This window comes from Spermophilus citellus (genome assembly GCF_964194105.1).
Source record: "Spermophilus citellus genome assembly, chromosome: 2".
NCBI lineage: Eukaryota > Metazoa > Chordata > Mammalia > Rodentia > Sciuridae > Spermophilus > Spermophilus citellus.
In genome coordinates, this window is record NC_138183.1 from 199,329,990 (window position 1) to 199,345,760 (window position 15,771).

The 15,771-nt window shown below is 43.4% G+C and overlaps 1 protein-coding gene across 1 annotated transcript; it reads left to right on the forward strand.

Moving 5' to 3' along the window:
* Positions 1–1,571: 1,571 nt before the first annotated feature.
* Positions 1,572–5,446, forward strand: CNGA4 (cyclic nucleotide gated channel subunit alpha 4; the record flags this gene model as incomplete). The annotated part of the gene is made up of 6 exons (XM_081281804.1): positions 1,572–1,633; positions 1,759–1,860; positions 2,057–2,163; positions 2,421–3,066; positions 3,788–4,137; positions 4,986–5,446. The coding sequence occupies 6 exons, from the start codon at positions 1,572–1,574 to the stop codon at positions 5,444–5,446; spliced, it is 1,728 nt and encodes a 575-aa protein (XP_081137930.1).
* Between the last annotated feature and the right edge of the window lie 10,325 nt (positions 5,447–15,771).

Below are 15,771 nucleotides of genomic sequence, written 5' to 3' on the forward strand. Positions count from 1 at the left end.
CTCCCAAGTTGCAGGATTATAGGCATGGGCCACCATTCCTGGCACAGGGAAAATTCTTGAGAGTCATTAGATGTCAAAGGAAATTCTGTGGGAAATTCTAAGATCCACCTGAAATGGTAAAGCAAGTAGAAAGAGAAGAAGGCCTAAAACAGTGTCCTAAAAAAAACACCAATTTAGAAGAAATGGGCAGAGAAGCTTGTGAAACAAACTAAAGAGAAGTAAACAGAAAACCAAGAAATTATTCTATCACAGAAGCTATGGGGGGAAGGGATTTCAAAATATAAATGAAGGAAAAAAACACAAATCTGACCCTGGTCACCCATTGCCTTTGGGTAAAATTCAAGCTTTGTAACATGTCTGATAAAACTCCCTGAGCTGCCTCTTCACTTGGGTCTCTTCTCTCACCATTATCCCCACAGGTCCTCTTTAAAAAATAAAAACACTAGATTGGTATTCTCCTAGTCACAATGATTTTGATGTTTCTATGTCTTTGCATACTTTATGTACTCTGCTTTGGTGCTCTTCACCCTCCCAGCTCTATATCTAACTCCTATTCATCCTACAGAACCCAACTCAATTAGGAACTTTCTTATGTACAATAACAGCTTTCTGTGTAGCCACTTAACTTTCTAGAGGACAAAGAGTATGTCCCATTCATTTTTTTATCCCCAATACTTAACACAATATTGGCCTGACACATAGCAGGAGTTCTGATCATGACTTGTTGACTGAGAAAGATGATAGTACTGAAAGGGACATCGGGTTCAGGGAGAATTAATAGGGTTGTTATTTTGGTATGGGAGAAATTTAAGCATGTTCACAGAAAGAGAAATGTTGGAAGCTAGTGGCATTAGGCACTGGAGATAATAGGAAAGAAACAGGGGAAAGAGTCCCATAAGATGCCCCCCCCCATCACATCATCCAGCAGGAAGGAGCTTAAGTAGATGTGGCAGTAGATAAGGGTACAGATAAGAAAAGCAGAGCTCACAACTGATGTGAGAGGCATCTCTTTGTCTCCGGAGATTAGTATAGCACCTGACACAGAGGAGTCACTTAGCAAATAGTTGTTAAATAAGTAAATAATGAGACCCAAGCTGAGAATTTTAACAAGGTAAAATAGTGTATGAACCTACAATAAAAAACCCAGGTCTCCTGATCTAGAGAGTCCCTATGTAGCTCAACCTGGGGTTAAGATAAAGGAGAAAGAAATAAGGTATAGGGAACATCCAATAAAAAAAAAAAAAAAAGATGAAAAAAAAAAAAAAAAAAAAAATAAGGTATAGGATTCTTTCTGAGGCACACACACCCATTTTCTCCAGGGACCTCATTAAAGGTGTTTAGCTGGGAAGGTGTAAGCCTAAGCCCTGGGAGACAGGGCGGGTCGCTGGAGCTACACTGCCTCCACCCTTCAGTAACTGTTAGCCCTGATTGTGTTGCTAAGAGCAGAAGTCACAGCTAGAGCTCAAGGACAGCCTCTTCCACACAGTCAGGCAATAGCCCCCTCCTCCACAAGCCACCTACAGGCAGAGAGGCCCTGGATATTGCACAAGCCAGCACCAGGCTACAGAATCATGAGCCAAGACAGCAAAGTGAAGACTACAGAGTCCAGCCCACCTGCCCCATCCAAAACCAGGTAAGGAGTTCTGGTCCTTTGTGTCAGATCTATCCACCTCACTCCAAAGGAACCTCATTCCTCTTTGTAGCACCTATCAAATGTCTGCTGAACACACGAGGCAGGATCTCTCTTTTTGCCCACAGGAAGAAGCTGCCTGTCTTGGATCCATCTGGGGATTACTACTACTGGTGGTTGAACACAATGGTCTTCCCAGTAATGTATAACCTCATCATCATCGTGTGCAGGTTTGGCAGGGGCGCTAAAACAGAGGCCTTAAGTAGGGATGAAGAAGAGCGGTGGGCATTTGGGCAGGGCCTAAGGAAGGGGCAGCACCCATTGTAGGGCCCAAGGCAGAATAGTATTTAGGGGCCCGGCTTGAACCGCCTTACTCAGCTTGGCCTTTAAGCCAATCCTCTGTCCTCCCTTTGCACCACCTCTCAGAGCCTGCTTTCCTGACTTGCAACATGGTTATCTATTGGCCTGGTTCGTGCTGGACTACACGAGTGACCTGCTCTACCTTCTAGACATCATAGTGCGCTTCCACACGGGTCAGTGAGCCCCTAGAACTGACCCTTGGTTTCATGTTCCCTTCCCAAAGAAAGCCCCTCATAGCAGAAAGAACAAGGTCCCCTCCATGGTACCACTTTCACATGTGTCTCTCTGTGCTTGACAATATCTCCATGCTCACTCCAGAAAACCTGAAGAGGGTGATGCTCACCTCCACCCTGTCCCTGTGTTTGTGTCCCTGGCCTGCCCACCCTCACCTGTGGTTGATCTCAGTGCATCCCTTTCTTCCCTCCCCTAGGATTCTTAGAACAGGGTATCCTGGTGGTTGACAAGGGTAGAATCGCGAGTCGCTATGTCCGCACCTGGAGCTTCCTGTTGGACCTGGCTTCACTCATCCCCACTGATGCTGTCTATGTGCAGCTGGGCCCACACATACCTACGCTGAGGCTCAACCGCTTTCTTCGTGTGCCTCGCCTTTTCGAGGCCTTCGACCGCACAGAGACCCGCACAGCTTACCCAAATGCCTTTCGCATTGCCAAGTTGATGCTTTACATTTTTGTCGTCATCCACTGGAACAGCTGTTTATACTTTGCACTATCCCGGTACCTGGGCTTTGGGCGTGACGCATGGGTGTACCCAGACCCAGCGCGGCCTGGTTTTGAACGTCTGCGGCGCCAGTATCTTTACAGCTTTTACTTCTCCACACTGATCCTGACAACCGTGGGCGATACACCACTGCCAGCCCGGGAAGAGGAGTACCTCTTCATGGTGGGCGATTTCCTGCTGGCCGTCATGGGTTTCGCCACCATCATGGGTAGCATGAGCTCTGTAATCTACAACATGAACACCGCAGATGCAGCTTTCTACCCAGATCACGCCCTGGTGAAGAAGTACATGAAGCTGCACCATGTCAACCGGCGGCTGGAGCGGCGAGTTATAGATTGGTGAGAATACCTGGGTTCCACACCAGTAGAGGGAGGAGTGTGCTAGCAGAACAGGGTTGGGGATGGGGGCCACTCACTGACTGGGCTGAGAGGGTCTAAATTCGTCATTCATGGAGGGCTTGGAAAGGAGTGTTCTCCACAGAGGGAATCTAACCTGGGGAGAGGGTGGGTAAGAGACTGATAGGAAGAGGAACTCTTGCAAAAAGAAGGACAACATGGTAACCAGGGAATGGGAGCTGCCCACTGTCTGGTAGGGCTCAGAAGGCTCTAGAAAGAGTGAGTGGAGAAGGGAAACACCACCCTCACCAGCAGAAGACCAACAAGATGATTGACTGTATCATGGTATGTCATACTGTGTTCTAAACAAATATAAGTGCCACAAAATTGGTGAGTCAGAGAGAAGGCTCTCGGAGAAGATGGGAGCTTGGTGACTGAAGTAGCTACCAGTAGAGGAGATACTAAACATTGATCATGGGTGGGATGGAGTCTGACAGAAAGTGAACAGTATGGTACTCATTGTCAAGTGGTGGAGGCATCTGTACCTTGGGTGAGGTCAAAGAGACCAAAACACATCTATAACCAAGAAAGGATATTAGCCAACTATCAGGTTCTTCCATGACCTTTGCAAGACCTGAGTGTGGTTGAGATCTTGGCTGATCTAAGCCCTAATGGAAGGGGAAGAGACAGGCTGGTGAGGAAATGGCACTACCCTTTCTCCCAGGTACCAGCACCTGCAGATCAACAAGAAGATGACCAATGAGGTAGCCATCTTACAGCATTTGCCTGAGCGGCTGCGAGCAGAAGTAGCTGTGTCCGTACACCTGTCTACTCTGAGCCGGGTACAGATCTTCCAGAACTGTGAGGCCAGCTTGCTGGAGGAACTTGTGCTAAAGCTGCAACCGCAGACCTACTCACCAGGCGAATATGTATGCCGCAAGGGGGACATTGGCAGAGAGATGTACATCATCCGCGAGGGTCAACTGGCTGTTGTAGCAGATGATGGTGTCACACAGTATGCTGTGCTTGGTGCAGGGCTCTACTTTGGGGAGATCAGTATCATCAACATCAAAGGTGGGTACCCCAGCATTTTTTCCAGGAACAGAGTTGGGAAAAGAATGGGATAGCAGAACTCTGTGCTGGAGCAAGATGGTACTTCAGGGCACATTTAGATGAAGGAAACTTCACCCCTTCCTGAGTCACTACTGGGCTCAGAAGAGAAGCTGGACACTGAGAAGAAACTGAGCCTAGGTCAATTGGCAGGGTGGGTCCTTAGAAGGGAGAGTAAGCATACTTTATGGGTACTGACTGAGGCACCAACAGACCACTGGAAAATGATGGAGGTAATAGTAATAATGATGTTTATCTCATACTTACTACATCCCCTGCTCTAAGTGTTTATCATGAATCAATTCAAATTCTCACACAGCTGTATAAGGTAGGAACTGATCTTCTCTCATTTTGAAGATAAGGAAATTGAAGCTTAGAGAAGTTTAGTAATTTGCCCATCTCTATTCTTGCTCCTCCTTCTGGTTAGATTGCTCTCCTCCCACTCAATTTCCTATTTCCCCTAATTACCTCCTACCCAGTTCAGGCATTTCTTCCTCCAAGCTTCCTTAAATTCTCTGCCTTACAGCTTGACAAGGGCTCTTTGCCTGTCTTCCCATAGTACCTAGTGCATATGTCTACACTGCACCAACCATACTGTTATATAACTATCCCATTAAATGTCTTTCTCCTCTAGATCATGAATTTTTGAGGCATGTCACTGATACCCAACCATCACAGAGTCTGGTCCCCAGTACGTTATTGAATGAAAGAATTAGGCAGAATTGGAGGGGGGAATCCTAGTTCAGGAGTGAAATGGTACCTTCCCACATCCCTGCTAACTATTCTCCCTTCTGTCCACCCACGGGCCACAGGGAACATGTCTGGAAACCGTCGCACAGCCAACATTAAGAGCCTCGGTTATTCAGACCTATTCTGTCTCAGCAAGGAGGACCTCCGAGAGGTGTTGAGTGAGTATCCACAAGCCCAGGCTGTCATGGAGGAGAAGGGCCGTGAGATCCTGCTGAAACTGAATAAGTTGGATGTAAATGCTGAGGCAGCTGAGATTGCCCTACAGGAAGCCACAGAGTCCCGGCTGAGAAACCTTGATCAACAGCTTGATGATCTACAGACCAAGTTTGCTCGCCTACTGGCTGAGCTGGAATCCAGTGCACTCAAGATTGCTTACCGTATTGAACGGCTGGAGTGGCAGACCAGAGAGTGGCCAATGCCTGAGGACTTGACTGAGGCTGATGATGAAGGCGAGCCTGGGGAAGGAACTTCCAAGGACAGAGGGGGAAGGGCCAGCCAGGAGAGACCCTCAGGACCAGAATGATTCCATCTCTGTCCCCTGGATACCCACCTTCCAAGTGAATTCAGAATTGTAGGAAAGCCTGCCTGCAAAAACAGCCATCTTATTTGCTAGTTCACAGAGACAGGAGTGAATTGATTTGTAGATGCCCAGCTAGAGATGTAGGGTATAATACACATTCATCCCCCAACTCAGCAGCATATGCGTGCGCGCGCACAGGCACACGCACACACGCACGCACGCACGCGCGCGCTGCCCCAACATTATATATTCCATAGAATATGCTCTAGAGTTCCCATTCTCAGAGCACACAATGCTTTTTCATAAGCATAGATATAAGTTATATCACATCACATAAGCACATTCAGTCATGTACCCCTGAACATATGCTGACAGTCATACACCAACAGACACAGAGATACCACATACAGATGTGTACATTGCTTGTGAAAACATAAAAGTGCACTCAGAGCCTTGGTGTTCCAAGATGTCCTTTGAATGCTCCCCATATGGGTGGTTAGCAAATGTACCCTGCAAATTGCACTTCAATAAAGTATTTGCCTCCTCATAAGCATTTATGGGACTAAAAGTAAAAGGCAAAGCCAGTGGTGGGCCAGGATGAATTCTGTCTGAATTCTGAGTCACAGGGGTGAGGTGCACAGGTGTGTTCAAAAAAGTTGGAGTACTAAAAAAATACAGAGTACTGAGGTAAAGAAAAGTCATCTTATACATGACATCGCTAACAGGTGTGCACATGCTTTCATAGATATATTCATATCATATGCTGGTATTGCATTCCACACCATAGTGTATGTCCTCAACTCTGAGCTCTAAGGGGTTTGATCTAGTTTAGTGAACCAGACCATATAACTCTGGTTTTTCCTTCTTCTGGACCAATCCTTGAATCTGGAGCCAGGTCTTCCCTGTGTTCAGGACTGTTTCTAAGGGGGAAATAGTTCCCAGTACCTGTCCCTGGCTGTTCCCTATCCAACCAGTTGTTGGAGCTGGCCTTGGTGCCGGCAGAAATCCAACCCTCCTACATTGCATGGTATTCACAAATATAGGATAGAGAGTAGAGACTAGGTGGAGTGGAACATCATTGGGAAAATTAGAGATGAGTGTGTTGGGAGTTTTGGAGTAACTTGGTGTGCTTGGAAGAAGGGCTGCTGGTTTGGGGCTGGAAAGGCATTGAGTCTACAGAGAAGTCTGATATCAGCTCTGAATCACATTCACCCTGGCTCACCACTTCAGCTCCTCCAGGATAGGCCAGTCTTCAGATCTGAGCTATGCCAGGAGATATATTAAAATGAATCTGGGGCTTGACTTATAGGTATAACTGAGCAGTTAAATTTCTACTATCATGAGAGATTATTAGGGTCATTGTACTTCAAATCATTTAAAAATATGCAGGTATTTTGTGATTTTCTTCACAAAATACTAAAATTCATAAGTCTGGCCCTAGGTCTTTCTTGTTTATCTCTGTATTCCCAAGGCCCAAACCATGCCTGGCATATAAGTACACAAATATTTGCTAGTCAAAGTGAAGAGAATTGAAGCACATAGAGTCCAAAATTAGAAGAAGGTGTGTGTCAGTTTCTTAGGAGGTTTTAATGTTTTTCCATATTTTTTATTGGTGCATTATAGTTGAACGTATTGATGGGATTTTTGTTACATATTTGTACATGCACAAAATATAATAATATAATTTGGCCAATATCACTCTCCAGCACTTCCCCCTCCTCCCCTTACTTCTACCCCCGGTCCCTTTCCTCTACTGATCTCCTTTTGATTTTCTTGAGATCCTTGACCTGTTGGGAAAAGTATAAACAGCAGCTGTACCCCAGAGAAAAAACCCCAACATGACGCCTAAGGACTTCTTCTTCCTACCTTCTTCTTCTCTGCAGTGGCGCGAAAAGTTCCCGCCCTTGTGAATTCTCCCGCCAATTTCAAATCTCGCTGACGGGGAACCTTAGCCCCAATGAGAACTAATTCCTGGGCGCGGGAGCTGATATCTGGAAGAACTTGCCAATAAACGGGTGGCCTGCCATTTATCTAAGCCCTACCATCTCCCCTTTAGTTCTATATAAGCACACAGCTTTTTGCAATAAAATTGGAATTCTCCCAGAGAAGTGTCTTTGCATGGGGAATTCTTTCATGACCCTGTTTTAGTCAGCTTTTTCACTGCTGTGACCAGAAAACCTTACAAGAACAATTTTAAGGAGGAAAAGTTTATGTGGGGGCTCAAGGTTTCCGAGGTCTCAGTCCGTAGATGGCTGGCTCCATTGCTGTAGGCCTGAGATGAAGCAGAACATCATGGCAGAAGAGTGTGGTGGAGGAAATCAGTTTAGGACATGACCACCAAGAAGCAGAGAGAGAGCTCTACTCAACAAGGACAAAATATATATCCCAAAGGCACACCCCCCAGCAACATCTCCTCCAGTCACACCCTACCTACCTATTGTTTCTACCTAGTTAATCCCTATCAGGGGATGAATGCACTGATTACATTAAGATTCTTGTAACCCAAATCATTTTCCTCTAAACTTTCTTGTATCATTTCACACGTGAGCTTTTGTCTAAACCATAACCCTCACCCGGCCCGCATCTATCTTTTCTTTTTTTCTTCTCTAGTTTCCATATATGAGAGAAAACATAACCTTTGACCTTCTTTCAAGAGGGTTTTCTACCATCTCTGTCCTCAAATCATGTTGAAGTGGAATGGGTGGGTATGTAGTAAAGACCATATTGGTGGTACCAGATGGATTAGGGAACTCAGAGTAAGCTTTTTGTCGACACAATACAATGTGCAGGCTCTATTAGAACAAGTGATCACTCCCACCCATCCTGGTCTGTAGTAGAGTAGGGGTGATAACTGAATACCTGGCATAATTTGGATGCAAAAGCAAAATTCTTCCAGAGTCAGATATGTATTTTGCTCTGCCTCTGCTATTCCAGACGAGGGGATCAGTTTCTTGTTTCTTTTTTATTATTATTATTATTTTAAAAAATAATTTTTTTAGTTATAGATGGACACAATATCTTTATTTGATTTATTCATTTTTCATGTGATGCTGAGTATCAGACCCAGTGCCTCACATGTACAAGGCAAGTGCTCTGCCACTGAGCCACAACCCCAGCCCTCTTTTTTAATTATTCTTTTTCTTTTTTGGTACCCAAGATTGAACCCAGGGTGCTTAACCACTGAGCCACATCCCCAGTCTTTTTGATTTTTTATTTTGAGACAGAGTCTCACCAAGTTGCTGAAACTGAACTAGTGATCCTCCTCCCTCAGCCTCTCAAGTTGCTGGGATTACAGATATGCACTACCACATCTGTCAAGATCAGATTCTCCATAGTGGAATCACTATGCCTAAGACATCTTAAATGTCAGCAATTCCATACTAGAGTCATCCAGTCAAGGAATAGTTTCCATCACCTTGTTAAAGACAATATTTTGGGAATCAAGCTGGATAAAGTAAGTTCAGGGTGGGCCGAAGTGAACAAAATCTTATGTTCCTGAAATAACAAAATAATAAATATTTTCTGGTCTAAAGAATATTAATGTGTATCATGCACTAGGCTAAGTACTTATATATGTAGCAAGAAATTTTTATTGAAATAGTCATTTTGGGCTTTGAACATTTTATACCTCCACCTATCAAAGAAATTACCTAAATCTTTATATCCCTAAACTTAAAAAGTTTTTTTTTTTTTGTATAGGAAGGTCCAAGACAGAAATTGTCAGAAACTCTGTCTTAGACTGTTTTATGACTAGGGATCCTAGGTTTTGACAAACAATTCACTTAGAGGTAAATTGTTGACAGTCTGAAAGGGGTTAGAGTTGAAAAAATGGAAGCTTCTGGGCCTAAATAGGGAAATTTGCCAAAACTAAGAAAAGAAATGGGGGTCAGGAATGGTGGTACATACCTGTAATCCCACTATTCTGAAGACTGAGGCACAAAGATCCAAGTTTGAGTCCAGTCTCCGTAAATTTGGGACCCTATCTCAAAATAAAAATTTAAACAACTAGTGATATAGCTCAATGGTAGAGAACTCCTACATTCATTTTCCAATACTTCAAAAGAAGAAGAAGGAAAAGATGGAGAAGAGGAGAAAAGAAATGGGATTCTTAAAGATAATATTAGGCTTTTTTCCTGTTGTAACATATTACACAAATTTAACACCACCCATTTATTATCTTGCTATTCTGAGTCAGAAAATCAGGCTTTGCTAAGAGTCTCCCAAGACCAAAATCAAGGTGTCAGCTGAGTTGAGCCCTTAACTGGAGGCTCTGTGGAACAATCTGCTTTAAGCTCATTCAGACTGTTGGCAGAATTCAGAACCTTTTGATTGTGTCCTTGATACAAGTCCCCTTCATCTTCAAGACAACAAAGGCATATTAAATCTTTCTCATTTTTTTCACTTCTCCTTTTAGTACAAGAGAAAGATCTTTAGGGTTCATCTGATTAGTTTAGGTCTATCTGAATAAGCCAAATAATCTCCCCATTTTAAGGCCAGCTGATTATTAACCTCAATTACATCTGCAAATTCCCTTTTGCCATATTCACAAGAATAACACCAGAAGGCAAAGGTAATAGAGCCAAAATTGTGTATCACAGAGTCTCTGGGAGAAAAGCAGCCTGGAATCCACTTCCACAGAGGAACCAGAATAGGGAACACCTAGAGTTAAGACTTTGGAAATTGGAGAATGGTCATTATGGCGGAGTAGACACTGGAATCTCAGAGCATGTGCCCTAAGGGTGCGCAGGCTTGAACAAGACCCATACCAGCATAATCAGCATGGTCTGAAGACCAAAGGCCTGTTCCAGGCCTGTCTAACATAAAACACCCAGAGATGTTTACAAGCCCCTAACTAGGGAAAGAGAGAACAGAAAGAATACCACAAAACACATCTGAGATCAAATCCCCCATAAGGTAGGTGGTTAAAAGCTTAAATGCAAATTGCCTGATTTAGAGAATCAAGGAAATGTATATTTTTATAACTGTCATTGAATCATTCTAAACTACTATACATACATTATCTTATTTTGTCATTATAACAATATTAGGAAATTTAAGTTATTATTATGTTCATTTTTCCTGAACAGGAAACTGAAGCCCACAAAGCAACTAAAAATATTAGATTTGATTTGTTGGGGAGTTACTTATGCTAGGTCCTAGGCCAATTAATTGTTTCAATTAATCCTTAAAACGATATGAGAAAGAGGCCACTATCATCTCATTTTGAAGCTCTGGAACTAGCTTTCCTACTCTCACAGGGCTCCTAAGTCACATGGAATGAAATCCAGGTTTGTCATACTTTTTCTCATGGAGAGATAAGAAAGGGACTTCCTGAACTAGGCAAGCTCCTTGCTTCCTGGGGAACGAAGGTTATAGGCCGTAACTGTGGTAACAGGGGAGAAGGATCCAGTTGTGAAAAGGAAAGCTTGTGAATCCCTAGCAAGTCTGCCCAATGTGCTGAAGTGTGATATCAGGACTGCAGCCAAAAACAAGGGACCACCTGCTGCTGTGGGGAAGGGATGCCAATAGCCAGGCCTGCACACATGCAGCTGTGAGAAGAGACAGGAGTTTTGGAGTCACTGCTAAATTTCTAAAGGGCTGTCAAGACTGCTCAAGGGCCCTCCTGCTGAGAACAAACTGTTTTTTGTTTTGTTTTGTTTCGTTCTTCTGCCTCCCACAGGACCTCAGGACTCACCCACTTCTCTCCGTAAGTCATTATTGTGGGATACCTCAGCAGGGCTAAGATTTTGGAGGTACACCCCTCTTCAGTGTTCCCAGTTAGCTTCTCCCCCACAAAAGCTTCTTTAGCCCAACCCACCACCCCACCTTTTTCCTTTTTAGTGTTTGGCTGCTAACCCCAGAAGACAGATGAAAATAAAAGTATCAACCTTGGGAGGAAATCAGATTCATAGGGACAGAGGCCATTCAACTGGAGAAAGATCTAGAGCAAGCGCTAGGAGCCAGGAGCAGGAGGCAAGGTGGGTGGATTCTAGCTTGAGACTAGAATCAGAGATGGATGTTCAAGTTGGATTAGAGCTGGGAACAAAGTCATGGCCCAAGACAGGACAAGTGTTAAGCTAGCCTTAAAGTACAAAATATAAGAAAGAGCATGTATTTGGATCAATCAGAGTTAGGTTTTGGTTCTGAAACATCACTATCTGAGGAACTCTCTCTCAGTCTCTTCTATAAAACCTATCAGGATCATTAGTAGGAAATGCTATAGAATTAAAATGTAAATGAGATAATGAATGTAAACTGCCTGCCAGTTTCTGAAAGATAGTGATTTCTTAATGATGAATAGCAGCTATGATGTTATTCGTGTCCCTCTGGTGGTGGTTTTACTTTGAGGGTTCTGGGGCATGGTTGTCCAGCTGTGCTTGGGCTAAACCTCCACTGGCTTCTGGGCTGTGCTGACAATGCCAGGTCTGGCCAGCAGAGGGAGCAAGGAACTCCTTCCCATCCCTCCTTACAACTCCCTCCCAGGCCTCAGGATTGCATTGCTTTTGAAAAGCTGAGAGAATTACCCAGGGAGAAATGAAATCTTTGGGACAAGGAATGATGTTAGGGAATTGTGATCTCAATTGGTCTGTGAAAACCCTTCTTCCTACATTTTACACAAGGACTAAAGCATATCAGTGGTGATGATAAGAGACATTACTGAGGAGATTGTGCCCAAATCAGAGTCTAACGCAGCTCTGTTGAAGGTAGTACCACTAATGGCTGGGAACATTCAGGACTGAAATGAATGAAAATTCCCTATACTTTTCACCCCTAAATTACACAGATCCTTTCCTGTCATTGCTTTTCCATTTTCAGTACCTTAGCCTGCTGACCTCAGTCTTTCCCTTCATCAACAGGTCCTATAGGGCCCTGGAGATTAGTAACTTGGGGGCATTTATGGAAACCCTTTCTGAATGACCTTCCTTTGGCTCTTCTATCCCTCAAGTGAAGCCCTGACTTGGCAGATCCAGACCTCTCTTAGCCTACCTATGAAGGCCTGTGTGTAAAGCAAAGTATAACCATCTAGCTAGAGTCAGCCTCTGAGGATGTGTCTCTGCTCTCTCCCAGCACAAGCCCTGGGAATGTAGAAGTCCAGTCCTGCCCCTGGTTTCTTTCTTTTACCCAACATCCTTTCCTGCTCTGGTTCCAGCCACCTGCTTTCTTAGCCTGCTCCCTCCTTGTTTATTCCAAGAGAAGAGCCTCCTGTGTGGGCAGGGGTTGCGTAGGCAGAGAGTCAGCACAGAAGCATGTCTGCACATCATAGAAATGCAGTGAAGAGAAGGCCTTGAAAGGTGTGGAAGAGGCACCTAATCAGACACAGAGAGAGGAGCTAAGCAAAGGGGGAAGGAGCAAGCAGGACCCCCAAGGACTGAACTATGACTCCTAGCACTGGATCCAAGCTTCCTGGGTATTAGAACCAGGGTGCCGGAGGAAGAGCACATTACATGACTCTGGGTCATGAACACTGGGTTTCCTGGACCTACAAGCTAGTTAGAAATAGCAGTACCTAATAAAGCAAGTTATCTCTCTGTGTGTTAGGAACTATATTCTCCTTTCTTTGGCTGTTTCTCCTGAACACTTACTGAAGCATTAAGTGTTCCCCTCTTATCTTATTTGTACTACAGAATACTGGAAGAAAGATCATGTGCCCATATTGGAGCACAGATGGCTGAAATTTCCCCAAAGGAAAGAGAAATTGTTCTAGATATAAAATTGAAGATAGGTGGTCCAAAATCCCCCTCCAAAGAGCAAAGCAAAACAAAAAATAGCAGATAACCTAGGCAGGTCAAGGCTTGAGTTAAAGACAGCTTCACTCAGGACTGACCCTGAGCCTACTTCAGAACATCTTGCAATTGTTTCCTGTGACTATCCATATTGACTTTGCATTTCCCTCCTTGCTCAGATCTAAACCCTCTCTGTTTCCTGGAGCTGAGCAATCTCATTCTCTCCATATGCTGGATTACTCTTGGCATAGATGAAATTTCCTGATTTTGAGATATGAGTATCTACCCTCTTAACACTACATTTTTATCCCCTCTCTTCCCTCTTCTGCTCATGGTATTTCCCCCTTCTCCACTATAGCTATTTCTCCTTCTCCTTCTCCTTCTTCTTCTTCTTCGCCATCCTTGTAAATCATCTTCATGAAATCAATCTAACTCACCATCTCCTGACTCTCACATCCCATTACCCACTAGCATTTATAGAATATGAGCAAGGTCCAAAGATGATGAATAATATTGAACAAACAAGAAAACTGAAGTTCAAGTTTCCTGAAGTCAAGCATGAACATTCAGCTGGAGCTAGAATCTGAGTGTGAGATAAAAAGACAGAAAACAAGTAATGAGAGGTGTGTGGGGGGGGGACTTTTGATAAACTATTAAAGAAAGGGGCACGTATTAGTCTGCTCAGGCTGCCATAACAAAATACCACAAACTGGGTAGCTTATACACCAGAATTACACTTTCTCACTAGAAGAGCTAGAAGTCCTAGGTCAAGGTACTTGAAGATTCAGTTTCTGATGAGAGCTTTCTTCCTGTTTTGCAGACAATTGTCTTCTCACTGTGTCCTCACGTGATCTTTCCTCTGTGTATAGTGGAGAGGGAGACAAAGAGGGAGAGAGATTGATCTCTGGTCTCCTCTTCTTTTTATAAGGACACCAGTTCTATTGGATTAGGAACCCACTCTTATGACCTCATTTAATCTTGATTACCTCATTCAAGGCTCTATCTCTAAATACAGTCACAAAGGCAGGAAACAGAGCCCTGAAATAATAAGCAAAAAAACAATTACAAGACATGTTATTGTAGGAATTACCATATTAAAAGATACAGGGTGTTACATACGCACACAGAGAAGGCACCTAATCCAGACTTGTGGGACTAAGAAAAGCTTGTCAGATAAATTTTGTTCCCTATAACTTCTTTTCCAAAAGCCTAAAACTCTTATATTCTCAACTTCTTTGAGCACTCCCTACACCTGTACTAAAACGAACAGTCCCCTAAGAATGGTATATCTTAGGGGATATACCATCCCCTGCAGAAAGGGATGACTTCTCATCTCTCAACATTATCTATCAGATTTGGGGTCCTACATGCACCGTGTTGCTTCCTCATTCTCAATAGACCTGAAACTCGTAACTTTTCTTCCTCATTGCTGACAACTGCCAATCTTCTGGAACTCACCTATTTCTCACTTTAAGCCTTGTCACCTCCTGCATAGTCTCTCTCTTCTCCATGTCCAGCAGAGATTTCATGGCCCATGACTTCATTCTTGTTCCTTTATTTTTACATCCTACAACTGTGTTAAAATTCTAATTGTGAGTGCTAGGGTTGTGGCTCAGTGGCAGAGCACTTGCCTCACACATGTGAGGCACTGGGTTCAATCCTCAACACCACATAAAAAAATAAGTAAATAAAATAAAGATATTGGGTCCATATATAACTAAAAAAATTTTTAAAGATATTTAAAAATCCCAATTTTGAATAAAGCAAACCATCAATATTCGTTATGTTTGCATCCAACTAGCTGATCTCTGCTAGAGAAATTGATACACTGGAAATTTATGGTCATCAACCCTCCAGTGCGCCCCAATATTTTCCTATTGTCTTACTACTTTCCTCTTGTCTCCATTTTCCTTCTCCCATTATATGGTTTTCTTGGCTCCTAAAATTTTAAACACACATCAGTCATGGATAGCCTAATCTTCAACTTCAAAGAGATAACAGAACTATAAGACAGCAGCTCCCTACCAAATTTATAAATCTACTGTGTTAGTTAAAATGCTGGTTAGGTTGCTATGACAATAGAGAAAAAATTACAGAGACGTAAGATTGTAGGGTTTTTTTTCTTTTTCATGCGTAAAAACCAAGAATGATAAAATGATTTGAGAATAAAAAAGACCCAGGGTCCTTCCTTCCTGTCATTCTGCCATCCCTAGTGAGTTACCCTTCCTGCCTTCATATCCCCAATCAGCCTGCAAACGAGAGCAGTAAGGAAAAGAGGGTCTGTGGCTCTCCTTTAAGACCCTGACCTTGATGTTTCACTTTTCACTTCCACCTACAACCACTGTCCTAGTCATAAAGCTGCAAAAACAAAAATGGAAATAGAGTAGTTATGTGGTTGGCTGTGACTTAGTTTCATCTATAACTATCCTCTTCTACTAATTTCCTCTTACAAACGAGATTGATTCTCCCATCATCTCCACTTCTACTCTGGATTCTATACATCCTTTCCCTCTCAGCAACCTGGCATTATTAATTAGCCATTCTTTGGAAGATTCCTTGGAAAACTGGGAATGGAACCACCATTTGACCCAGCTATCCCTCTCC